The 27,479-nt window shown below is 38.0% G+C and overlaps 2 protein-coding genes across 10 annotated transcripts in view; both read left to right on the top strand.

Moving 5' to 3' along the window:
• The window catches only part of LOC119494420 (NACHT, LRR and PYD domains-containing protein 1 homolog), a 42,948-nt gene that overhangs the window by 1,861 nt on the left and 13,608 nt on the right, over positions 1–27,479 (top strand). For 2 of the 6 annotated variants that reach the window (XM_037780286.1, XM_037780281.1), the window contains exons 4-12: positions 7,990–8,002; positions 10,864–10,874; positions 11,291–11,345; positions 11,803–11,903; positions 12,020–12,234; positions 12,325–12,575; positions 12,684–12,812; positions 14,303–14,432; positions 14,587–14,625. The exons of 1 other annotated variant lie outside the window; for it this stretch is intronic. In XM_037780286.1, the coding sequence (XP_037636214.1) occupies positions 7,990–8,002; positions 10,864–10,874; positions 11,291–11,345; positions 11,803–11,903; positions 12,020–12,234; positions 12,325–12,575; positions 12,684–12,812; positions 14,303–14,432; positions 14,587–14,625 (944 nt within the window). The remainder of the gene's footprint in view (positions 1–7,989; positions 8,003–10,863; positions 10,875–11,290; positions 11,346–11,802; positions 11,904–12,019; positions 12,235–12,324; positions 12,576–12,683; positions 12,813–14,302; positions 14,433–14,586; positions 14,626–27,479) is intronic. 3 more of the 6 variants (XM_037780285.1, XM_037780284.1, XM_037780282.1) reach the window with 2 other exon arrangements.
• On the top strand, positions 533–27,297 carry LOC119494423 (NACHT, LRR and PYD domains-containing protein 1 homolog). 4 transcript variants are annotated; one of them, XM_037780290.1, is made up of 8 exons: positions 533–1,133; positions 1,317–1,531; positions 1,622–1,872; positions 1,988–2,116; positions 3,612–3,741; positions 3,885–3,923; positions 4,840–5,124; positions 26,240–27,297. In XM_037780290.1, the coding sequence occupies exons 1-7, from the start codon at positions 1,036–1,038 to the stop codon at positions 5,118–5,120; spliced, it is 1,143 nt and encodes a 380-aa protein (XP_037636218.1). In that variant the 5' UTR covers positions 533–1,035; the 3' UTR covers positions 5,121–5,124; positions 26,240–27,297. The 4 variants fall into 4 exon arrangements, with proteins under 4 accessions (XP_037636218.1, XP_037636216.1, XP_037636219.1 ...); XM_037780288.1 differs by having other exon boundaries at positions 26,237–27,297; XM_037780291.1 differs by lacking the exon at positions 26,240–27,297 and adding an exon at positions 5,260–5,284.

The raw sequence follows: 27,479 nt of genomic DNA, 5'->3' as shown, positions 1-27,479 counted from the left end.
GATATCTGGGAGTGATGCGGGACCGAGTTTCCAAGTGCAGCCGATTGTCAAGTGGCGTTCGTGTGGGAGTTTATCCTCAGCTAAAGTAGGAGTTCTCAACCTTTTGTAACTTAAGGCCCACTTCTGATTGTTAAAAAGAATTGAGAAACTGGGTTATGAATATGTGTTATGCCATTGTCAGGTGTAATGACCCACATAAATACTCAGCTTACCCTCTCTTATCTCATCACTGCCTGCCTGCCTTTATGAATCCAAAGTATTCAAGGTCATATTTCCTCACCACACACTTTAGAGCTGTTACTGGTGCAGGGTTGTCTCCCATCACCCCTCCATTTTGTGTCACTGCATGTGAGACATATATGTCTGTAAAGGGGGGACTCATGAGTACCCATAGAACCCATTTTCATTCACATATCTTAAGGACAGAGGTCAAGAGACCCCTTTGAAAATGCCATGCCGTTTTTTCCTTGCCAAAATTTAGCATAAGTTTGGAGCGTTATTTAGCCTTCTTGCCGAAAGCATCTAGCATGACATGGTTGGGACCAATGGATTCCTTTGCTTTTATAGTTTTATATGGTACTAGTATCTTCACTTCCGCTACAACCTCTGAAATGCAGAATAGCTGCCGTTGGATTTTCAAGAGGTTAATCTAACCATTTGGCAGTACCTCCTCTGCCCACCAGTGGGCCCCGGCCCAGTGGTTGAGAACAGCTGGTCTAAAGCACCCTTATTGACATCAGGATTGTTTGGTTCCTCTCATCTAATCATCTTTTAATTTTGAGATTTATGGTTTGATGATTACATCCAAGAGTCAGTATTTAAACATACAATTTTAAGTTTTAAAATCAATCTTTAATACCCCAGCAGGTAGCCTGACAATACTTAGCTTGTTTTTGAAGATGTATCTGAAATCCTGAAAGACTCTTTCATTGCGCCATTTTAAAAATGCTAACTGTATTACTGTTAAAGATAAACAGTGATTCTACAGTAAACTAGACTTTTAACCTGTTGTTCCAGAGTTCCTCTAACAAGCTAATGGTCGTAACCGGAAGTAAAATGTCCCCTGAGGGTGACTGGATTAAACTTGAGCCTGAAGTGAACTGTGTGGATGCAGAGGATGCTCCAATTTACAGGTAAAAACTCCTTTTAAATACTGTGTCAGCAAAAAACATTTTCACAAAAGAAAAGCTATGATCTTTTCAGTGTTGTTACCATTAATACCAATGCATTATTACAGATATCCTTGTTATGCTTTTACAGCAATTAAAATCAAGGCAGATTTTTGTTCATCATTTGTTTCCCCTTTCATGAATTAGCCTGCAGTCTGAAGCAGGTAACTTTGAATGCAGTGTCTCTGGCTTGCGCTGGGTTAGTAAGGATAAGGTCAGCTTGAAGTACCAGTTTGGTTCCTGGGAGGAGCACATGGAGAGACTGGAGACCCTGCATTACATCCCTGGTGGTCCCCTACTGGACGTTAAAGTCATTGCTGGAAAGTTAGATGAAGCTCATCTGCCACACTGGATCTGCACAGGTAAGCAAGCATCATATGATAAAAAAAGATGCAACATCTTTGTTTGATAGTATGTATATGAAAACCTTGAAGCACTTGTCTTTTGTGCAGAAGACGTCCCTAGAATTTTACGCAAGATGGCAGTCCTCCACATAGACACCTGTGGAGACGTTGTGGAACAAGTGTCTGGGGTCACGCCATCCCATGTCAAGTTGTCCCAGCCAATTTTCTCTCCAAGAGGGGTCCTGATGAGAGTCGGCCTTCGAGTGAAAATTAACTGTAAAGTGTTAATATACAAGACCAACAAAGCATTCCTCACTCTGCATGTCTATCTGATCCCTCGTGATCCTGCTCTACAACAGGTTATTGCTGTCATCATGTTGATTCATATGATTCATACTTCAAAACACAGACAGCCATGTTGGCTACTGTAGCCTTGAAGCTTCTTTGTGCTGAGGATGTCTTTTTCCCCCACAGACCATAAAAAAGAAGGAATCATCCAGTGGATCCAAAATGATCCAAAAGCCGCACCCGGAGAAGTACCTGCAAATGCGCGATCGTTTCATCCTCACAGCCGATTTGGACAGTGCAGAAATTTACCCTGAGGTACGGTTTGAGCTGTTTTTCAGCTATTGAGTGAATTGTAGTCCAGAAATTAATAAGATGGAATAATACAAAGCCACAGCCAGGACACGGTTAGCTTAGCTTACTTTAGCATAATGACTCTATTCTGCTGCGGAAAAGTACCTTTAGCCAGTCAACTAAACACGTATAGATCTTTCAGTAACCAATTAAAACAATGCATGATTAATACATACACTTGTGAGCTCATGAACTCTCTATCTATATTTCCTGCTCGCCTACAATGTTGTTTATTTAATGTATAAATGTCACTGCTTTTAGCAACTGTGTGTCCTTTTCCAACATTTCAACTGAATGCCTTGTTTCTATTTCTGTTTGTCAAGTATTTTAGGAAGCTTTTTGTAACACCTTGGCCAGAGATGAAAATAGCCTTTTGCCTAATTCTGACATTTTTTTTATACCATGTGTATTTATTAATTTGCACTGTACCTTCTCAAATAAACTAAACTGAACTAGACACAAAATCCGACCAGCACCTCCAAAACTCACTAATAATCCACCATATAACCTCCTGTAAAACCACAACTTGTAAACTCGGAAAAAAAAGATTGGAAACTTGTTTGGTCGATTATTTCTCCGTTGTTACAATGCTAATTGGCATTGTATTTTACATGGTTGGAAAGCCTGTTTATTTACCTTCACAATGATGTCCAACTTGTAAGGATCATGCATTTGTGGGATGAGCAGCACAGCTGATTATGTGGGTAGTGCCCAAGAAAAATTTGCCAAAATGCTCTGCTCATGGTAAACAGTGTATTCTCCTTTTGGTATTGACTCTTGTTTGGAGTTGTTTGGTGGATTGGATGATTGAGTTCAAACAACCATGACCTTCAACAACTGGATTTATTCAAGTTTCTCACCAAAAAATACATTTTACGAGATTACATTTGAACACATCAGGATAATGTTGTAATTTACCTTTACTCAATAGTCATTTTTCCTGAGCTGACTTTGAACGCCTCATAATAATAACTCAATGGCACCTCAGTTAAAGTTCATATCTCCGGTATTTAGCCAGTCAGGCCTGCGCTGCCCACCAGCTTCTAACAGGTAACGTTACTAACTCTCCTCTTGCTGATCTCAACACAGATGTGTTGTTCACAGTGCAGCCTCAGGTTTTAGTAGTGCCATGCTGTTGAGCGCTTTTTTTTCTCTTCACCGTGGCACCGGTCCCCAACAAACTGAAACATTATACAGCATGCGTATGCGTCATTGTGCATGTGTAACTGTGGGAAAGCATCCAAACAGAGGAACCGATAGTCAGAGATTCCTCGGCGAACCACTAGAAAGAGCATGCGTACCACCAGTGGTTCGTGTACCATAGTTTGAGAACCACTGAATTAGAAAATCAACTCTTTCTACTTTACCGTATTTGACAAATTATGTGTGAATTATCACATTTAAAAAATTTACCCTGGCACAAGTTTAATTCTGCTCCTTTTATATATTTCTTTCACAGAAATTGAAGCTCATATATGAAGGCAGTGACCCAAACTTCTTTGAAGTGTTCATTGAAAATCCAGACAGTCATTTCCAGCTCACAATAAGACATGGATCTGAACCAGTGTGGACCTGTGCAATTCGAAAAGGTCAGTGCTTATAGAATAATATTCTGATAATGTATTTAAGATATTTATGTAGCACCCTTATTTAGTTAAAATAGCTTGTGTTTTGAATGCAGTACATACAACCACTAAATATAACATTTTGTTTTTCTGCATTTATATTTCAGATGACTATCAAAACACTGGTGATATTCAGGAGAAGTATGGTAAGACACTGTGGCTGGATGATGGCCGAATCAACTGTTATCAGGCCATTAAATAGGCGTTATCAGTTGCTGTAAGCACCATAAACATGGGTTATTAGGGGCCTACCACGTCTACTACGTTGTAAAAGTGAAAGCGAAACTTAAAAGCAACACGTTCTAACACTTAAGGTTTAGGCAACAGAACCACTTAGTTAAGTTTAGGTAAAAACATTGTGTTTTTGGTTTAAAATATCTACGTTTCAAAAGTGAAAGTGAAACTTCAGGCTTGTGAGCAAAAAGACAACTACATGTTGTTTTCACACAGGATGCAAACCCTGGTCTCCTGGGTGAAACTCCTGTGTTTTATGTCCTGTCCATCACCCCCAACCTCCATGTTATAAGGAGTTTCATACTACGACTGACTTCCGCTTTTGCTCGTATCATAATTACTACGGCCGCTAGTGGTCGCTGTCGTCTTCTTTTATACCTTCTTTCGGTGATCTTCCATGTGAATAGATGATAAAACCTACTAGTAGGTTTAGCAGGCCCTATTGACCCACATCTATGGTGCTTATAGCGACTGATAACGCTTATTTATTAGCCTGACTTATTGGCTGGTATATGATGAGTATTTAGAAGAACTATAAACTTGTTTGAAGTGTCATAAGATCTGCAGTAGATCTTTCACATAACCATTGATCAGCTTGGTAGGTATGTTTGGTATGACTGGTGTATATTAGCATTAATACAGTAATAGAGCGTATGGTGTTCTTCACAGAACCTTGAGATGTGAATAAACAGTAACATGAATAATTTGTATCCACATGGGCCACACTTGTATTACAGTGTAACTAAATGTTTTTATCTGTGCATCATGAACCATCTTAAGAGCCCCAAAATTGAGTTGTTTCATTTCTTTCCCACGTTCTTCTTCTAGAAGAGGCGCTTGCTAGAGTGAGGTCTAAACTTGTGGAGAAAATGTCCAGAGAGCTGATTAATCAGCTGCTGGATGACCTTTTAGAGGATGGCGTCTTGAATGAGGGGGAGAAAGACTCGGTACTTCAGGAGAACAACACCACTGCAAACAGGGCGCGCCACCTCATCGACATGGTGAAAAACAAAGGACGTGAAGCCAGCAGGAAGATGTTTACTCACCTTCGAAGAAGAGACCCTTCACTCTCCGATCAGCTGGGGCTGCTCTCTGGCCTGCCTGTGTAACCAGGTAAGGTCTGTCTCAGCAGAGATGGTCAACAGTAATGAACCAGGAAGGCTTATTGTTTGACTTTGAATGTTTCAAGTGAAATATCATTTTGAACAGTAATCTGATAGCAGTGATATTGTATTTTTGTTTTTCCAGCAGTGTTCAAGGAGAGAAATCCTCATCCCTGCTGCTGATGCATTGTGGGCAGAGAAAATGAAGACACTGTGTGTGACTTAGGCCCTGTCTACACATATAGGCTACAGATATTTTAAAAACGGATATTTTCCCTTCCGTTTAAAAAAAAAAAGAATCTGTCCACGTGACCTTCGTTTTCCAAAATATCTCCGTCCACACTCGAATGCAAAAAAGATTGCATTTACATGTCACCACAAGTGAGATCACAAGTTAAGGGTCAAGGAATTTATTTACCACCCTTCTCACTCCGTTTACTTCGGCTTCATTACAGTCAGTTTGATGACACTTATTGTCCGTGGGTGGCTGGGATTCCTGTATCTACGTGGACGTGTTTCGTCCACGTAGATACAAAGTAACCAGAGTTTTTAAAAATCTGCACCTTAGAAGGTGTGAGCCAAAACTCTGTTTGCGTGTGGACGAGAGGCCAAAACGTAGAGGAAAACATCTGTGTTTAAAAATATCTGTGTACGTGTAGACAGGACCTTAAATGCACTGAAAGCCATGAATGTTTTTATTGTTAATATGTTTAATCAACTGTAAGCAATTGATCAAAGCTGCAGGAGTCAATATTTTTGTATTAACAATGGGTAAAATAATGTGAAAGTTATTGCTCGACATACCCACAGTTTCCAGCTGCACACGCAGCTGTTTTCACTGAAAAAGCTTGAATAAGCTCAGCAGAACTAGCTGGGGTACACATTGCAGATTTAGTTGCTTAAGAGCCTGATATTAAGAGAAGGTGAAGACCAAAACATATAGGTCAAAAGAGAGTTTATAATGGATTTATTTTATTTATTTAACCAGGCAAGTAATTAAGATCAAATTGTTATTTATAATGGCGGCCTGGAAAAAGGCAAAACCTCTTGAGGGAAGGGGGTAGAGGCTAAAAAATAAATATCAAAAGTTAAAAAGACAGAAGCACACATCCAAACATTTCCATCCAAATGTTCACTTCTATGAAAATGAAGCATTGTTTTGTTTTTCTTGACGAAGAGCAGTGACTTAAAATTACAACCATTCCTAACATTTACTTGAATTAGTTTGTTTGCAATAACATCATTTTGTAATCAGATTTCAATAAATATATATTTTTTTGTAAAAATGCTTGACTGTATTTTTTAATCTCCTCTGGTATCACTATGATAAACAGTATTCTTACAACACATTAGACAGGTTAATGCTACAGAATGAACACAAATATATTGAGTCTAATGGTTGATTTGCATAAAAAACAAACACAGAAAGCAGCAAGGGTTAATGAGGTGTTCTTCCTCAACCAGTCAACTTGGGTCGAAAGTTGAAAATTGTTTTTCTAATGATGGTGAAACGGAAGCTCATAGAGATTTTAAAAAAAGATTAAAAGACAAAAAATGGCCACTGGTGGGCCAGAAGGTTTTGCTTTTACCAGTTGTGGAAAAATATCTGTTAAGGAGAAGATTATTCATGTAGTTTCTGGTATCTGTATGACCCTTGCCTCCATGGTAAAGAAACCCCCCTCCCAGTGGACCCCATGGGACCTTATTTCGGAAAAAATATGAACGGTAGTCAACGGCTAGAGACAAATATTTTTTTTGATCCCGTTTGAATTGAGCCATGAATCACACATATGATGTTTGTCAATTTAAAAGAAAAAAAACAATAATTAGTATTGTGGCACCGTTTTTCATTCCAATTCAAGCACTGTGCAACAAAATAAATAAAAATAAATAAATAAATAAATAAATAAAACAAAACAAAATAAGCTCCCATACTTAAAAGTAACCTTAGATGTGTAAATAGACCAGGGGTCTGCAACCTGCGGCTCCGGAGCCACATGCAGCTCTTTAGGTCCTCTCCAGTGGCTCCATGTGGATTTATAAAAATGGAAATGAATAACTTTTGTTTACATTTTCATTTTTATTTATCATTGTTGTAGGTCTATGGTACAGCGGTACGACGGAGTAGTAGGGCCACTTTGAGGAAAAAAAATAAATCTGAGATTTCGAGAATAAAGTCATAATATTACGAGAAAAAAGTCGTAATATTATAAAAAATAATGTCATAGGTTTACGAGAAAAAAAGTTGTGATATTACGATAATAAAGTCATAATACTATAAAGTGGTAATTTTACGTTTTATTTTCTTTTTTCTCGTAATGTTATGACTTTATTATCGTAATATTACATTTATTTTTTCGTAAAGTTATGACTTTATTCTCGTAATATTACAACTTTTTTTTCTCGTAAAGTTATGATTTTATTGTCGTAATATTACGACTTTTTTCTTGTAAAGTTATGACTTTATTCTGTAAATCTCAGATGTTTTTTCCCTCAACGTGGCCCTAATACTCCATTGTACATTTGCTCTTTGGCCCTATATGCATTAGACTTATATACTATATACTTAGACTATAAACTGTGTTACCTTCATCACAATGCTCAAATGTTTTGCAGCTCCAGACAGATTATATAAATGTTTTGTCCTAAAATGGCTCTTTTGATAGTAAAGGTTGTTGACCCCTGATACAGACAGACAGATCTGAAGCAGCCCCAGTCTGTTTGTAGGCTACCACTTTGCTGGAATGATAGTAGTGGCGTAATCGTTGTATTTCCAACAGCACTTGAAGGCACCATAAGTGCTCACCTGTGTGCACTTCCTCTTTCGCTTTTATCGCTCTCGAGCTGTGAGGGTTGAAATCAAATTCTGGTCCAGGACGTTCAAATTTGTGCGAAATGGCCTCCGAAACTCCGAATGCGTTAACACGCACTCTAATGGACCTGAAGAGGAATAACTATTCAGCCTTTAGGACCTTCTACATGGAGCTGCTGAACAGAACGTGGCTGCATTGGGTTCCCTTCAGATCCTTGAATCCAAACCCCACAGAGATCACCGACCTCTTGGTTTCAACCCTCACCGAGGATGGTGCTCTGTCAACGACTGTGGAGATACTGAGGAAGATTGGCTGCATGAACGAGGCACACAGACTAGGTAAAGTTTTTACATGCTTTTTTTTGTTTTAAGCCCTGATGAAGACCTACAGTGGTCGAAACATGTTGGCTTTTTAAATGATTTAGCCACTAGAATAAAGGCTTTTTAATATATTTCCTTCCTCGTTGCCACTTGTTTTAGTATTTAGTGCCTGGATTGCCTTCCTGTCCATCCAAAGTTTTTACATACTTTGATGCAGAATGAATAATATTATTAATATATTATAATATAATAGTATAACGTGAAGTCTGGGTTTTATCAGATAATTACCTGCAATAGAGTGCTACAGGAATGAGTCCTAAAACCTGGAAATAAGGAAGCATTTTAGCACTTTCGGTTCCCTCATCTGAAAGTTTATAGTATGGGCTTTTCCCAATTCCGAATTTATACTGCTCGACTCCTCGGGTGCATCCTAAAGCTCTTAATTGCATCCAAGTTTCCCTCACTTGCGTGTTATCCTTGCGTCTCAGTCCCTCCCATGCATGGGAGAGGAAGCATGGAGAGACGATCAGGAAGCCATGCGAGGAGAGAGGAAACGAGGAAATATGTTTTAAGAGACATGAGACGTCCTTTCCTCTGAAGTGTCACGTGAAGCGACGTCAGTTTCTGATGACAGCAGCAGCAGCAGCTGATCACAGCTGGATCAGCTGATCACAGCTGGATCAGCTGTTTATGTCTGAACTGTACAAATACTAATAAAGACACACCGTTATTATCAGTGGCAGAGCTGCAGTGTTTCCTCTCTGTAGCCTGTTACCTGTTTAACAAACACCTGCACATGAATAACAGCTGCAGTCTGTATTTATACTGTGGACTGAGTTCTGCTTAGAGGACCAGGAACCATTTCAGGAGTAATGCACAATGGGGAACAATGCCTCTGTATTATTTATTCATTAATAGCGTCTGTAGTTATTGATATTCTGACACTAGAAGTTATATATTAGGCTGAGTGTTTCAGGGAAAATTTAAATGATGTAACTCATATCATACCCGACAATCAGGAATTATCAGCCTCATGTGACTGAATGGAAATGAGGATAAATGATGTAAAAGGTGTAAAAGACAGACCCTCCTTCTCTCTCTGACTTAAATATATCCTTAATAAAAGTTAAAGGGGGAAATAACAGATCATGAAAAGAAAAATCTTTCTAATAAATGAAGAAAGTTGTTTGAGGTTTGTTCGTTGTCAGGTAATATAAAGCTCTTTCAGTGACAGACTCCTTCAGCCGCGGTGTGTGAAGCAGAGATACTGCAGGTCCTTCTGCTGCTGGAACACTTTACATCAATATGGTCCGTTTGTTGTTCACACCTAGATTTTAACTAGATGGTGAATCAGAAGACGACTAAACTACAAAACTTTTAATCTGTGATTTGTCTTCTCTCCGGTATAATACTCCAGCAATGTTGACATGTATCAGATCAGTCGGGTTTGGCGCAGCGTCCAATCAATAAGTGATATACGATAAGGGGGCGTGTCGGTCCATGCTTAATATCACTGGCCCCCTCTGGCCCCACCCTAGAACCGCCCCTGACAGTAGGTGCACATTTTCCAACATATGAGAGGTAATAGTTACATATAGATTCAAATCCCTGATCCCACTCCATAATAACAAAGAGAAACCTGCACTTACCCATTGGAAGTTCACCCTTTGGGCCTTGTGCTCAGCAAAGTCATTTACAACAATGCTCAAGAATTGTGACCCAACTAAATGCGATGTCAGTGACAAAATCAGTTTGATTGCATTGATTTCTACTGACGACGCAGAGATGCTGACCTTGATTTGCAAAATTCCTGCTTTCAGTCCAGCCAGGGGACCTTTGTTGAGACTACGAAAAACAGTTGTTTCCATCATTACTAACCGTCTCAAATTAAAGTCCAACATGTTTTTAAAAATTGTAATGTAATACTATGTCTTCTTATTTTGGCAGTCATGGAAGCGCGTGGACTGTCCTTCAAGCCTGATCCCAAGGGCGGTGAGTCATTTCTTTGTTTTCTGAGCCACTATTACTTTTTTAATTTTACATTAAACACATGGGTATAGATGTAGTTTTTTTTGGTTCCAAAATTAGAAATCCACAGTTTGAAAATGTCCTTTGTTCTTCTCAAAAGTATTGCTGGCATCAGAATCAACATTTTCTGGGTCTCTTTTCCTATTAAATCATTGTTGTATGTGAGTCATATTTGTGTGCATTGTAAAGTGTTTGAATGTGACACATGCAACATTTAACAACCAAAATGACAATCTTAATATTATATGTGAAATGTCCATTAGATACACAAAATAGGAAGAAATATGTTTAGTATTTTGCAATGAATTCAATAAATCACCAAAGAGTATTTTTCCTTTAGGTCCTCCCTCAGATGAACACATTGTGGATAGATGTAAAGATCAGCTGATCCACAGTGTGAGCGACGTTGAACCAATTTTGGATGAGCTCCTCACCAAGATGGTTATTCAACAGGAAAGTTATGATAAAATCAGCGCTCTCCCGACCTCGGAGGAGAAGATGAGGGAGCTCATTGATGGTCATCTGACAGCTGTTGGGAGCAAAGACGTCTTCTACGACCTCATTTTGAAGACATGGCCATTAGTACAGCAAGGTCCAAAGTGCAAGGCTTTTATTTTCATTATACAATACAGGATTGCACAATGAAATGTGGCTGTATCCCGCTCCACACACAGAAAATGTATGAACAGATATTCAAATATTTAAATTAAAATAGAATAAAACAATAAAATAGGAAATCATCGATACAACAACATTGACTGAGGAAGATCTTACAGATCGAAACGTTGCCTAAACCTAACAGTCCTTTGTGCCCTGCAAATTGCTGTGTAAAACAAACCTTTTGTACATAGATTTGTTCAAATGTGTCTGCCATCCCAGCCTTGATCAGTAAGGCTAATTTATATACTAAAACTGATTAAATGAATAAACTAAATGTATGTTTCTTTAAGCCAACTGGAGAAAAAGACTACAAGGACCATGAGTAAACAATGTTAGTTGTCTTTTACCATTTCAGGATGTCTGGGAGTGATGACGGACCGTGGCCGAATGTCGCGATTATTCGAAAGAAGGTGAGTAGAGCCTTAGCTGCAAAAGCAGGAGTTCTCAACCTTTTGTAACTTAAGGTTCACTTCTGATTGATAAAAAAAATTGAGAAACTGGGTTATAAATATGTGTTATGCCATTGTCAGGTGTAATTGCCCACATAAATATTCAGCTTACCCTCTCTTATCTCATCACTGCCTAACATTTTGGTATTCATGGGTTGATGATTACATCCAAGAGTCAGTATTTAAAACATAAATATTTAAATACAATTTTAAGTTTTAAAATCAATCTTTAGTACCCCAGCAGGTAGCTTGAGAATACATAGCTTGTTTTTGAAGACATATCTGAAATCCCTTCTGAAAGAGTCTTTCATCGCTTTATATCACTTTAAAAATGCTAACTGTATTACTGTTAAAGATAAACAGTGATTCTACAGTAAATTAGACTTTTTACCTGTTGTTCCACGGTTCCTTTAACAAGATGACGGTCGTAACCATAAACAAAGTGTCCCCTGAGGGTGACTGGATTAAACTTGAGCCTGAAGTGAACTGTGTGGATGCAGAGGATGCTCCAATTTACAGGTAAAAACTCCTTTTAAATACTGTGGCAGCAAAAATACATTTTCACACAAGAAAAGCTTTGATCTTTTCAGTGTTGTTACCAATTACAATCATTTGTTTCCCCTTTCATGAATTAGCCTGCAGTCTGAAGCAGGTAACTTTGAATGCAGTGTCTCTGGCTTGCGCTGGGTTTGTAAGGAAAAGGTCAGCTTGAAGTACCAGTTTGGCTCCTGGGAGGAGCACATGGAGAGACTGAAGACCCTGGATTACTTCCTTGGTGGTCCCCTACTGGACGTTACAGTCATTGCTGGAAAGTTAGATGAAGCTTATCTGCCACACTGGATCTGCACAGGTAAGCAAGCATCATATGATAAAAAAAGATGCAACATCTTTGTTTGATAGTATGTATATGAAAACCTTGATGCACTTGTCTTTTGTGCAGAAGACGTCCCTAGAATTTTAGGCAAGATGGCAGTCCTCCACATAGACACCTGTGGAGACGTTGTGGAACAAGTGTCTGAGGTCACGCCATCCCATGTCAAGTTGTCCCAGCCAATTTTCTCTCCAAGAGGGGTCCTGATGAGAGCCGGCTTTCCAGTGAAAATTAACTGTAAAGTGTTAATATACAAGACCAACAAAGCATTCCTCACTCTGCATGTCTATCTGATCCCTCGTGATCCTGCTCTACAACAGGTTATTGCTGTCATCATGTTGATTCATATGATTCATTCTTCAAAACACAGACAGCCATGTTGTAACCTTGAAGCTTCTTTGTGCTGAGGATGTCTTTTTTCCCCACAGACCATAAAAAAGAAGGAATCATCCAGTGGATACAAAATGATCCAAAAGCCGTACCCGGAGAAGTACCTGCAAATGCGCGATCGTTTCATCCTCACAGCTGATTTGGACAGTGCAGAAATTTACCCTGAGGTACGGTTTGAGCTGTTTTTCAGCTATTGAGTGAATTGTAGTCCAGAAATAAATAACATGGAATAATACAAAGCTACAGCCAGGAGATGGTTTGCTTAGCTTAGCATAATGACTCTATTCTGCTGCGGAAAAGTACCTTTAGCCAGTCAACTAAACACGTAGAGATCTTTCAGTAACCAATTAAAACAATGCATGATTAATACATACACTTGTCAGCTCATGAACTTTCTATCTATATTTCCTGCTTGGCTACAATGTTGTTTATTTAATGTATAAATGTCACTACTTTTAGCAACTGTGTGTCCTTTTCCAACATTTCAACTGAATGCCTTGTTTCTATTTCTGTTTGTGATGTATTTTAGGAAGTTTTTTGTAACACCTTGGCCAGAGATGAAAATAGCCTTTTGCCTAATTCTGACATTTTTTTTATACCATGTGTATTTATTAATTTGCACTGTACCTTCTCAAATAAACTAAACTGAACTAGACACAAAATCCGACCAGCACCTCCAAAACTCACTAATAATCCACCATATAACCTCCTGTAAAACCACAACTTGTAAACTCGGAAAAAAAAGATTGTAAACTTGTTTGGTCGATTATTTCTCCGTTGTTACAATGCTAATTGGCATTGTATTTTACATGGTTGGAAAGCCTGTTTATTTACCTTCACAATGATGTCCAACTTGTAAGGATCATGCATTTGTGGGATGAGCAGCACAGCTGATTATGTGGGTAGTGCCCAAGAAAAATTTGCCAAAATGCTCTGCTCATGGTAAACGGTGTATTCTCCTTTTGGTATTGACTCTTGTTTGGAGTTGTTTGGTGGATTGGATGATTGAGTTCAAACAACCATGACCTTCAACAACTGGATTTATTCAAGTTTCTCACCAAAAAATACATTTTACGAGATTACATTTGAACACATCAGGATAATGTTGTAATTTACCTTTACTCAATAGTCATTTTTCCTGAGCTGACTTTGAACGCCTCATAATAATAACTCAATGGCACCTCAGTTAAAGTTCATATCTCCGGTATTTAGCCAGTCAGGCCTGCGCTGCCCACCAGCTTCTAACAGGTAACGTTACTAACTCTCCTCTTGCTGATCTCAACACAGATGTGTTGTTCACAGTGCAGCCTCAGGTTTTAGTAGTGCCATGCTGTTGAGCGCTTTTTTTTCTCTTCACCGTGGCACCGGTCCCCAACAAACTGAAACATTATACAGCATGCGTATGCGTCATTGTGCATGTGTAACTGTGGGAAAGCATCCAAACAGAGGAACCGATAGTCAGAGATTCCTCGGCGAACCACTAGAAAGAGCATGCGTACCACCAGTGGTTCGTGTACCATAGTTTGAGAACCACTGAATTAGAAAATCAACTCTTTCTACTTTACCGTATTTGACAAATTATGTGTGAATTATCACATTTAAAAAATTTACCCTGGCACAAGTTTAATTCTGCTCCTTTTATATATTTCTTTCACAGAAATTGAAGCTCATATATGAAGGCAGTGACCCAAACTTCTTTGAAGTGTTCATTGAAAATCCAGACAGTCATTTCCAGCTCACAATAAGTCATAAATCTGTACCAGTGTGGACCTGTGCAATTCGAAAAGGTCAGTGCTTATAGAATAATATTCTGATAATGTATTTAAGATATTTATGTAGCACCCTTATTTAGTTAAAATAGCTTGTTAGTGTCTTGTGTTTTGAATGCAGTACATACAACCACTAAATATAACATTTTGTTTTTCTGCATTTATATTTCAGATGACTATCAAAACACTGGTGATATTCAGGAGAAGTATGGTAAGACACTGTGGCTGGTTGATGGCCGATTCAACTGTTATCAGGCTATTAAATAGGCGTTATCAGTCGCTGTAAGCACCATAAACATGGGTTATTAGGGGTCTACTACAACTACTACGTAGTAAAAGTGAAAGCGAAACTTAAAAGCAACACGTTCTAACACTTACGGTTTAGGCAACAGAACCACTTAGTTAAGTTTAGGTAAAAACATTGTTTTTGTCTCAAGATATCTTCATTTCAAAAGTGAAACTTAAGGCATGTGAGCACAAAGATAAATACACATTGTTTTCACACAGGATGCAAACCCTGGTCTCCTGGGTGAAACTCCTGTGTTTTATGTCTTGTCCATCCCCCCCAACCTCCATGTTATAAGGATACCACAGCGACTGACTTCCGCTTTTGCTCGTATCATAATTACTACGTCCGCTAGAGGTCGCTGTCGTCTTCTTTTATACCTTCTTTCGGTGATCTTCCATGTGAATAGATGATAAAACCTACTAGTAAGTGTAGTAAGCCCCTATTGACCCACATCTATGGTGCTTATAGCGACTGATAACGCCTATTTATTAGCCTGACTTATTGGCAGGTATATGATGAGTATTTAGAAGAACTATAAACTTGTTTGAAGTGTCATAAGATCTGCAGTAGATCTTTCACATAACCATTGATCATCTTGGTAGGTATGTTTGGTATGATTGGTGTATATTAGCATTAATACAGTAATAGAGCGTATGGTGTTCTTCACAGAACCTTGAGATTGTGAATAAACAGTAACATGAATAATTTGTATCCACATGGGCCACACTTGTATTACAGTGTAACTAAATGTTTTTAAAATCTGTGCATCATGAACCATCTTAAGAGCCCCAAAATTGAGTTGTTTCATTTTTTTCCACGTTATTCTTCTAGAAGAGGCGCTTGCTAGCAGCCTTCATGGAATTTACAGGAAGTCACAGAAAAAGTGACTTCCTGTTAGATCATGCAGGCCACCTGTAATTTTCAGACCACGTTGGGATTTATTTTTATTTGTTTGTAAATCTATGTGGAAATGTGTGTGTGTCTGAGATTGGATTCTATCCTTTATTATTTTTTATGTCCAACTTGTAAAGCACTTTGTAATGAGCACTCATTTTGATACTGTCCTACCTGACCACAGCTTTTAGTTCCCACCCTCTCACATGATCTCATCTACTCTCCAGGCGCACTTCATCTCCTAGGAGCCTACTGACGAGGATGGGCTCCCTCGACGAGACGCACAGACTAGGTAAAGTTTTTACATGCTTTTTTGTTTTAAGCCCTGACGAAGACCTACAGTGGTCAAAACATGTTTGATCTTTAAATGATTTAGCCACTAGAATAAAGGCTTTTTAAAAATATATATATTTCCTTCCTTGTTGCCACTTGTTTTAGTATTTTTAGAGTGCCTGGATTGCCTTCCTGTCCATCCAAAGTTTTTACATACTTTGATGTAGTATAAGGTGAAGTTTGACTGCTCCCAAATCATTAGCTGTAATAAAGTGCTATAGGAATAAGTCCTAAAACCCGGAAATGAGTAAGCATTTAAGTACTTTCGGTTCCCTCTTCTGAAAGTCTGAACTGTACTAATACTAATACTTTTTTTTTTTTTTTTTTTTTCTTGAACAAAATTAATTTACAAACATTAAGGCATAGTAATTTAAACTCAATACTTCTAACATACAAGGCACAATTGGATAGGAAAGATAACTTAAATTATAAAAAAAATTATATAATAGCAAAAATAAAAGAGGGTAGAAAAAAATCAAAGGAACAAAAAAGAAATGCATAAATAAATAAATAAATAAATAATAAGACTGCAGTCTTCCATAGTAGCTCTAGGAGGAGAGACTTTGCATGTTGTCCTTTCATTAGTCTTAAAGCACTGAGATGATTGTCCACAAGGTCCCTTTTGAAAAACGGAAAATAGGGGTTTAATTTTCCTCCATTTGGATGCATGGATGAAAACATTTGCCAGCAGTATCAGATTGTTCAATATCAAGTCACTCTTTATGTCCTTCATGTTAATACCAAACACAATATTTTCTCTTGTGAGAGGAGCAAGTAGTTGGATTTTGGTTGAAAGCCAGTCCTGCAAATCTTCCCAGAATGCCGCAGAATATATACAGTGGAAAAACAGATGATCAGTAGTTTCAATCTCAGTCTCACAAAAGTTGCAGTTATTGTGATCAACATTAAATCTCAGTCTTAGCAATTCATTGGATGGATAAATATTAGTCATTATTTTTAAATGGACTTCTTTTGTCTTGGGGCTTACAGATGTATTTAGATCTCCATTTCTTAATGTCTGAGTCTGAAAATAGTTGGATGATGTTGTTTCTGTTTGATCGTATTGGGGACAGTATGTTGGTCAGGTGATTACGTAACAATTTCTTTGAGTTTTTCGCATCCAGAAAATCCTGACCATTAACTTGAAGCACAAGTAATTCTATTACACACAACTGTTTATCTGTGTTTTGGACCAGTCATCTACCTGGAACAGGGCACGTGTGCAAACTATATTATATTTTGAGCAGAAGCTTTCCCAGAACAGCAAGTATCTCTGATCATTCATTAGATGCATTATTGACCAGATATGTTTATCCATCCAATGCTGTAAGTAGTGAGATTTACCATTACATAACACATATCTGTTGTTCCAGATGGGAGTTTGGTGTGGGGTGAAATTGTGTGTGTACATGAGTTTCCAGCATAACAAAACTTGTTTGTGAAATAAGGACAATTTGACTGGCAATTTTTCAATCTGAAAGTCACATTTAAGAACAAACTCAATACCACCCATTTTTTGAACAGACCTCTGGGAAGGTAATACCAGATACAATCTTTGTTTAGCAGAAAGGATTTTAGCCATTTAAACATTAAAAATCAATAGCCTGCAGACCACCATCTTTGTATTCTTTAACCATTTCTGATTTCTTAATGTAATGAGCCTGATTTTTCCAGATAAAATTAAAGTTTAATTGGTTGATGGTTTTAATGAACTTATTAGGTATGGCCATGGAAAATGCAGGATAAATACACCTTGCTAAGGATTCAATTTTAGTTAGGTATATCCTTCCAAAAACTGTCAGATCTCTTTGCAACCACATATTCATCTTAGATTTACACTCAATAATTTTGTCTTGTATGTTTAAGGTCTCACTGATTTTATCATCTTTGGTTATATGGATGCTAAGATATTTCACAGTTGATTTGATAGGAATATCATAAGCCGTTGTGAGGTTGCAATCATGTATGGCCATTAATTCACATTTATTGTGATTGAGTTTTAAACCTGATGCTTTAGAAAAAACATCAATTAACGACTCGACGACTTTAGGAATTTGTTCTAAATTTTTCAAGAAGATGGTTGTATCATCAGCCAGTTGACTTACAATTATCTGTTGATCGAGAACATTCGGTTTGATAATATCAGAATTTTTAATATGAATTGCCAACAATTCTGCTGCCAAAATAAATAAGAATGGAGAAATGTTGCATCCTTGTTTAACCACTCTATTAATAGTGAAACAAGGGGAGGTACCCTGAGGGAGTGCTACTGAACTAGTTGTCTCATTGTAAAAGGATTCTATTATGTTACAGAATTTAGGTCCAAATCCATACGTACGCAAGACTTTAAACAGGAATTGATGCTCTACCATATCAAATGCCTTGTAGAAGTCAAGGAATAAAATGAATCCTTTAGCCTCTATTAGATGGCTATATTCTAAAAGGTCTTGCACTAGTTTAATATTGTTATGTATGGACCTGCCGTTCATAAATCCTGTTTGTGTTTCGCTAATTATTTGATCCAGTCCTCTTTTTAATCGGTTATTGTAAATGTAGGTTAGTAATTTATAATCGTTGTTTAAAAGTGAAATTGGACAATAGTTATCTAACACCTTACTATTTTTACCTGGCTTTGGTATGAGTGTAATGACGCCTTGTTTCATGCCGATTGGTAATGAGAACTTAGTTGAAGCTTCTCTAAAGACTTGGAAAAGTACATTTCTAAGCAAATCCCAAAAGTGTGTGTAAAAATTAGCGGCCAGGCCGTCAGGGCCAGGAGACTTATCTAATTTTAAGCGCATGACTGCTTTGTCTAGTTCGTCAATAGTAAAATCTTCATCACATACTTCCCTGAAGTCACTGTTAATCTGAGGAATGAATTCTTTAATTTTGTCTAAGAAATAGTCTGAGTCTGCAATAGAAAAGGATGAGCTGTATAGATTTTGATAGAATGTACTTATTTCTTTTGCGATTAATGTTGGGTCTGAGCAATCCATACCATTAATCGTAAGAGTTTTGATAGAATTTTTCCGTCCAACAGAAATATGCAAAAAAAAATTCTCCTTCCTCAATCCACTTAGACCTTGACCTGATAAATGAACCTCGTGCTTTTCTTTCATACATTCGATCAAGTTTGGAGTGTAAGGAAGAGTTTATATTTGTTATTTTCTGTTAGAATCGGGCTAATCAAATGTATTTCTTTTATGATATTTTCTTCTTCCAAGCTGTTTTTATTCTTTATATATTTGCTGAATGAGATTTAATATTGACAAATTTAGTATTTTAGGAACTCCCATTTCTGAGTATATGATAATATGGAGTCATCCTGTAAGACTTCATGAATAAGGTTTTTTAGAAGATTTGCGTTGAATTTCCAATACCCTTTTTTTCTTTCAGGCTGCATTAGAGGTGTTACGGATAAATTAATGCAGCAATGATCAGGGAGTGGTGCAGGAGATATTACACAGTGAGATTTTTGATTAAGCATTTTATCTGCCACTACCCAGTAATCTATTCTAGATTTATATGAGGCGTGGATTTGTTTCTGTCCAAGGGTCATGAAGGTCATGTTGCAAAAGTTAACCATTACACTGTTAGGGTGAGGACCTGTATATTTGCTGGGGGAGCTGTCAATCCACTCATCCAAAACCATGTTCCAGTCACCACCTATTAACACATTTTCAGTAGAATCTTTGAGTTGTAAAACACAGTCTTTAACTTCTATGAGAAGGTTTCTGTTTCTGTTTTGCACAGTGTTGCAGTAGCCATAAATATTTCCCAGAATCACTGATGAGTCATCGGTATGTAACACTCATAAAATCCAGTGATCATCGTCACTAGATTTAGTTGTTGCTACTTTCCCCGGACAGTTATTAAACAGAATTTCAACTCCTGCCGATCTAGATGTACCATGTAAAAAGAGAATTTTAGTGAAGCCTCCGCTCATAAGAAGTGCTGCTAGCAGCTCACTGATAACCATGGAAGTATAGAGAACATGTCGACACACTTCTTTCTGTATTAATAATCTAATTTGCCTTGTGTTCACATCATGCAATTACTTCAAGGGCTGTAATACTACTAAGAATTAATCTTATTGGAAGAAACTGATTAACAACATTCACTGGAAGAAATTGAAGCTAGGCTTATCTCATTGCCTAAATATCTAATAGGCTAACTAAGTTAAACAAATCTCTTTCAAGCTATTACATAGGCTAAATAATAGTTCTATGTTTTGGAACTGCTCACGATTATATTTGGTCTGATATTAGTGCTTTTGTTGTTGCAGGCTGCACCCACATGCGATTTTAGGGGTACCAAAAGTGTTAAGCATAACTATTACATACCTCAGGTGGTAGAGCGATGTGCAGATTTGGTATATTTTCACATCTAACTCTGTGAAATAAGGGTTTATTTCGACCAAACCAGAGTTGGTGATTGTTGGAAAGCCTAAAAAAGACTGTTTTGGTGAGTTTTTTATTGTGTTTAATTGTGTTTCTCTTGAGTTTGAATGATGCTCCGCCACCATAAAAGCTCATCTCCCCACTGGGGAGAAGGTGGCGGAATGCGCCACACACACACACACACACACACACATACACACACCTGCGCGAATATATCGGCAATTGCTGGTTGTTAGATTGACGATGGCCGTTTGGAAAATTAACACATCACTCAACCCTAGCCAGAGGGGGGTCCATGCTTAATATTACGGGGGGCACTGGCCCCCTCTGGCCCGACCCTAGAACCGCCCCTGACAGTAAGTGCAAATTTTCCAACATATGAGAGGTAATAGTTACATATAGATTCAAATCCCTGATCCCACTCCATAATAACAAAGAGAAACCTGCACTTACCCATTGGAAGTTCACCCTTTGGGCCTTGTGCTCAGCAAAGTCATTTACAACACTGCTCAAGAATTGTGACCCAACTAAATGCGATGTGAGCGACTGTCAGTGACAAAATCAGTTTGATTGCATTGATTTCTACTGACGACGCAGAGATGCTGACCTTGATTTGCAAAATTCCTGCTTTCAGTCCAGCCAGGTGACCTTTGTTGAGACTACGAAAAAGTTGTTTCCATCAGTACTAACCGTCTCAAAGTCCAACATGTTTTTAAAAATTGTAATGTAATACTATGTCTTCTTATTTTGGCAGCCATGGAAGCATGTGGACCGTCCTTCAAGCCTGATCCCAAGGGCGGTGAGTCATTTCTTTGTTTTCTGAGACACTATTACTTTTTTTAATTTTACATTAAACACATGGGCATAGATGTAGTTTTTTTGGTTCCAAAATTAGAAATCCACAGTTTGAAAATGTCCTTTGTTCTTCTCAAAAGTATTGCTGGCATCAGAATCAACTTTTTCTGGGTCTCTTTTCCTATTAAATCATTGTAGTATGTGAGTCATGTTTGTGTGCTTTGTAAAGTGTTTGAATGTGACACATGCAACATTTAACAACCAAAATGACAATCTTAATATTATATGTGAAATGTCCATCAGCTACACAAAATAGGAAGAAATATGTTTAGTATTTTGCAATGAATCCAATAAATCACCAAAGAGTATTTTTCCTTTAGGTCCTCCCTCAGATGAACACATTGTGGATAGATGTAAAGATCAGCTGATCCAACATGTGAGCGACATTGAACCAATTTTGGATGAGCTCCTCACCAAGGGGGTTATTCGACAGGAAAGTTATGATAAAATCAGCGCTCTCCCGACCTCAGAGGAGAAGATGAGGGAGCTCCTTGATGGTCATCTGACAGCTGTTGGGAGCAAAGACATCTTCTACGACTTATCTGTTGAGAAACAGAAGCCAGAACATGAAGATCCAAGGTGCAAAGTTCAGCTTTTATTGTCATTATATAATATAAATATAATACTGGATTGCACAATGAATTGTAGCTGTAGCCTGCACCACGCTACACACACAGAAAATGTATGAACAGATATTTAAATTAGAACAGAATAAAATAGGCAATAAAATAGAACAACATCGCTATGACGGCGTCTTATAGATCTGTAAGACCTGTAAGACGCCGTCGTATCGATGTTGTTGTTGCCTTAAAAAGAGAAAAAAAGAAACAACTGTTTATTTGGAGCCTTACAGTGTGTAGACCTCCTTTGTGCCCTGCAAGTTGCTGTGTAACACAAACCTTTTGTACATAGATTTGTTCAAATGTGTCTGAGTAAATTAATGAACAAAATGTATGTTTCTTTAAGCCAACTGGAGAAAAAGACTGCAAGGACCACGAGTAAACAATGTTAGTTGTCTTTTACCATTTCAGGATGTCTGGGAGTGATGACGGACACATGGGGAATGTCGTGTGGCATGAGGGTGTGAGTAGATCCTTAGCTGTCTAAAGTAGGAGTTCTCAACCTTTTGTAATTTAAGGCCCACTTCTGATTGTTAAAAAGAATTGAGAAACTGGGTTATATATATGTGTTATGCCATTGTCAGGTGTAATGACCCACATAAATGAGATTTATGGGTTGATGATTACATCCAAGAGTCAGTATTTAAACATGCAATTTTAAGTTTTAAAATCAATCTTTAATACCCCAGCAGGTAGCTTGACAATACTTAGCTTGTTTTTGAAGATGTATCGTAAATCCCCGCTGAAAGAGTCTTTCATTGCTTTATATCACTTTAAAAATGCTAACTGTATTACTGTTAAAGATAAACAGTGATTCTACAGTAAACTAGACTTTTAACCTGTTGTTCCAGAGTTCCTTTAACAAGATAACGATCGTAACCGGAAGTGAAATGTCCCCTGAGGTTGACTGGATTCAACTTGAGCCTGAAGTGAACGGTGTGGATGCAGAGGATGCTACAATTTACAGGTAAAACACCTTTTAAATACTGTGTCAGCAAAAAACATTTTCACAAAGAAAAGCTATGATCTTTTCAGTGTTGTTACCATTAATACCAATGCATTATTACAGATATCCTTGTTATGCTTTTACAGCAAATAAAAACAAGGCAGATGTTTGTTTTCTGTTTACACTAACATCTGGTTTTACAATATTTCAGTGCAAAACTTACCATCATTTGTTTCCCCTTTCATGAATTAGCCTGCAGTCTGAAGCAGGTAACTTTGAATGCAGTGTCTCTGGCTTGCGCTGGGTTAGTAAGGAAAAGGTCAGCTTGAAGTACCAGTTTGGTTCCTGGGAGGAGCACATGGAGAGACTGGAGACCCTGCATTACATCCCTGGTGGTCCACTACTGGATGTTACAGTCATTGCTGGAAAGTTAGATGAAGCTTATCTGCCACACTGGATCTGCACAGGTAAGCAAGCATCATATGATAAAAAAAGATGCAACATCTTTGTTTGATAGTATGTGTATGAAAACTTTGATGCACTTGTCTTTTGTGCAGAAGACGACCCTACAATTTTGGGCAAGTTTGCAGTCCTCCACATAGACACCTGTGGAGACGTTGTGGAACAAGTGTCTGAGGTCACGCCATCCCATGTCAAGTTGTCCCAGCCAATTTTCTCTCCAAAAGGGGTCCTGATGAGAGTCGGCTTTCCAGTGAAAATTAACTGTAAAGTGTTAATATACAAGACCAACAAAGCATTCCTCACTCTGCATGTCTATCTGATCCCTCGTGATCCTGCTCTACAACAGGTTATTGCTGTCATCATGTTGATTCATATGATTCATACTTCAAAACACAGACAGCCATGTTGGCTACTGTAGCCTTGAAGCTTCTTTGTGCTGAGGATGTCTTTTTTCCCCACAGAACATAGAAGACAAGGAATCATCCAGGGGACACAAAATGATCCAAAAGCCGTACCCGGAGAAGTCCCTGAAAATGCGCAATCGTTTCATCCTCACAGCCGATTTGGACAGTGCAGAAATTTACCCTGAGGTACGGTTTGAGCTGTCTTTCAGCTATTGAGTGAATTGTAGTCCAGAAATAAATAAGATGGAATAACACAAAGCCACATCCAGGAGACGGTTAGTTTAGTTTAGCATAATGACTCTATTCTGCTGCGGAAAAGTACCTTTAACCAGTCAAGGAAGCCTTTTGTAACACCTTGGCCAGAGACTACAGATGAAAAATAGCCTTTTGCCTAATTCTGACATTTCTTTTTTTACCATGTGTATTTATTAATTTGCACTGTCCCTTCTCAAATAAAATAAACTGAACTAGACACAAAATCTGATCAGCACCTCTAAACCTCACTAATAGTCTGCCATATTACCTCCCATAAAACCACAACTTGTTGTTACTCTGCATTTTCTGTAAGGAGACAAACATAAGGATTAACAGAGCCACGCTAGCTGTTTCCCCCTACTTCCAGTGTTGATGCTAAGCTAAGCTAACTGTCTTCTGATTTACCGGACAGACATGAGTGGCATCGATCTTCTCACCTAACTCTCATCAAGAATGCAAATAAGCACGTTTTCCTTCATGTCAAACTATTCCTTTAACATAGCATGTCCAGTAACTGTATCTTTTGGTAAAATACAGCCCCAATATTTCTCTTTGTCTGCCTGTGTGAAGATCTTTTCATTATGAATTAGAATATCAACTCTTTTTACTTTACTGTATTTGACAAATTATGTTTGAATTATCACATTTTAAAAATTTACCCTGGTAAAAAGTTTAATTCTGCTCTTTTTATATACATCTTTCACAGAAATTGAAGCTCATATATGAAGGCAGTGACCCAAACTGCTTTGAAGTGTTCATTGAAAATCCAGACAGTCATTTCCAGCTCACAATAAGACATGAATCTGAACCAGTGTGGACCTGTGCAATTCGAAAAGGTCAGTGCTTATAGAATAATATTCTGATAGTGTATTTAAGATACTTATGTAGCACCCTTATTTAGTTAAACTGGCTTGTTAGTGTCTTGTGTTTTGAATGCAATACATACAACCACTAAATATACAAATTTTGTTTTTCTGCATTTATATTTCAGATGACTATCAAAACACTGGTGATATTCAGGAGAAGTATGGTAAGACGCTGTGGCTGGATGATGGCCGAATCAACTGTTATCAGGCCATTAAATAGGCGTTATCAGTTGCTGTAAGCACCATAAACATGGGTTATTAGGGGCCTACCACGTCTACTACGTTGTAAAAGTGAAAGCGAAACTTAAAAGCAACACGTTCTAACACTTAAGGTTTAGGCAACAGAACCACTTAGTTAAGTTTAGGTAAAAACATTGTGTTTTTGTCTCAAAATATCTTCATTTCAAAAGTGAAAGTGAAACTTAAGGCTTGTGAGCACAAAGATAAATACACATTGTTTTCACACAGGATGCAAACCCTGGTCTCCTGGGTGAAACTCCTGTGTTTTATGTCCTGTCCATCAACCCCAACCTCCATGTTATAAGGATACCACAGCGACTGACTTCCGCTTTTGCTCGTATCATAATTACTACGGCCGCTAGAGGTTGCTGTCGTCTTCTTTTATACCCTCTTTCGGTGATCTACCATGTGAATAGATGATAAAACCTAGTAGGTGTAGTAAGCCCCTATTGACCCACATCTGTGGTGCTCATAGCGACTGATAACGCCTATTTAATAGCCTGACTTATTGGCAGGTATATGATGAGTATTTAGAAGAACTATAAACTTGTTTGAAGTGTCATAAGATCTGCAGTAGATCTTTCACATAACCATTGATCATCTTGGTAGGTATGTTTGGTATGACTGGTGTATATTAGCATTAATACAGTTATAAAGCGTATGGTGTTCTTCACAGAACCTTGAGATGTGAATAAACAGTAACATGAATAATTTGTATCCACATGGGCCACACTTGTATTACAGTGTAACTAAATGTTTTTAAAATCTGTGCATCATGAACCATCTTAAGAGCCCCAAAATTGAGTTGTTTCATTTCTTTCCCACGTTCTTCTTCTAGAAGAGGAGCTTGCTAGAGTGAGGACTAAACTTGTGGAGAAAATGTCCAGAGAGCTGATTAATCAGCTGCTGGATGACCTTTTAGAGGATGGTGTCTTGAATGAGGGGGAGAAAGACTCGGTACTTCAGGAGAACAACACCACTGTAGACAGGGCGCGCCACCTCATCGACATGGTGAAAAACAAAGGACGTGAAGCCATCAGGAAGATGTTTACTCACCTTCGAAGCAGAGACCCTACACTCTCCGATCAGCTGGGGCTGCCCTCTGGCCTGCCTGTGTAACCAGGTAAGGTCTGTCTCAGCAGAGATGGTCAACAGTAATGAACCAGGAAGGCTTATTGTTTGACTTCAAATGTTTCAAGTGAAATATCCTTTTGAACAGTAATCTGATAGCAGTGATATTGTATTTTTGTTTTTCCAGCAGTGTTCAAGGAGAGAAATCCACACTCATCCCTGCTGCTGATGTATTGTGGACAGAGAAAATGAAGGCACTGTGTGTGACTTAGGCCCTGTCTACACATATAGGCTACAGATATTTTTAAAAACAAATATTTTCCCTTCCGTTTAAAAAAAATAAAAATATCTGTCCACGTGACCTTCGTTTTGCAAAATATCTCCGTCCACACTTGAATGCAAAAAAGACTTAAAACGCTTGCCGTAACATTTACATGTCACCACAAGTGAGATCACAAGTTAAGGGTCAAGGAATTTTGTTACCACCCTTCTCACTCCGTTTACTTCGGCTTCATTACAGTCAGTTTGATGACACTTATTGTCCGTGGGTGGCTGGGATTCCTGTATCTACGTAGACTAAACACGTCCACGTAGATACAAAGTAACCAGAGTTTTTAAAAATCTGCACCTTAGAATGTGTGAGCCAAAACTCTGTTTGCGTGTGGACGAGAGGCCAAAACGTAGAGGAAAATATCAGTTTTTAAAAATATCTGTGTACGTGTGGACAGGGCCTTAAATGCACTGAAAGCCATGAATGTTTTTATTGTTAATATGTTTAATCAACTCTAAGCAATTGATCAAAGCTGAACTAGTCAATATTTTTGTATTAACAATGGGTAAAATAATGTGAAAGTTGTTGCTCGACATACCCACAGTTTCCAGCTGCACACGCAGCTGTTTTCACTGAAAAAGCTTGAATAAGCTCAGCAGAACTAGCTGGGGTACACAGTGCAGATTTAGCTGCTTAAGAGCCTGATATTAAGAGAAGGTGAAGACAAAACATATAGGTCAAAAGAGAGTTTATAATGGATTTATTTGATTTATTTAACCAGGCAAGTAATTAAGAACAAATTGTTATTTATAATGGCGGCCTGGCAAAAGGCAAAGCCTCTTGAGGGAAGGGGGTAGAGGCTAAAAAATAAATATCAAAAGTTAAAATGACAGAAGCACACATCCAAACATTTCCATCCAAATGTTCACTTCTATGAAAATTAAGCATTGTTTTTTTTTTTTTCTGAGGGAAATTAATCTGCAAGACGAAGAGCAGTGACTAAAAATTACAACCATTCCTAGCATTTACTTGAATGAGTTTGTTTGCAATAACATCATTTTGTAATCAGATTTCAATAAATATATATTTTTTTGTAAAAATGCTTGACTGTATTTTTTAATCTCCTCTGGTATCACTGTGATAAACAGTATTATTACAA

Source organism: Sebastes umbrosus, chromosome 9 (genome assembly GCF_015220745.1).
Source record: "Sebastes umbrosus isolate fSebUmb1 chromosome 9, fSebUmb1.pri, whole genome shotgun sequence".
Lineage (NCBI taxonomy): Eukaryota > Metazoa > Chordata > Actinopteri > Perciformes > Sebastidae > Sebastes > Sebastes umbrosus.
The sequence above is the reverse complement of the archived record's forward strand: the minus strand, read 5'-3'. Positions and strand labels throughout refer to the sequence as shown.

Excerpts from the sequence above, each read along its gene's own strand:
- LOC119494423 (XM_037780290.1), top strand. The coding sequence starts at position 1,036 with ATGGTCGTAACCGGAAGTAAAATGTCCCCTGAGGGTGACTGGATTAAA. Across the intron at positions 1,134-1,316 it reads GAGGATGCTCCAATTTACAG|CCTGCAGTCTGAAGCAGGTA; the intron begins GTAAAAACTCCT and ends TTCATGAATTAG. Across the intron at positions 2,117-3,611 it reads GTGCAGAAATTTACCCTGAG|AAATTGAAGCTCATATATGA; the intron begins GTACGGTTTGAG and ends TTTCTTTCACAG.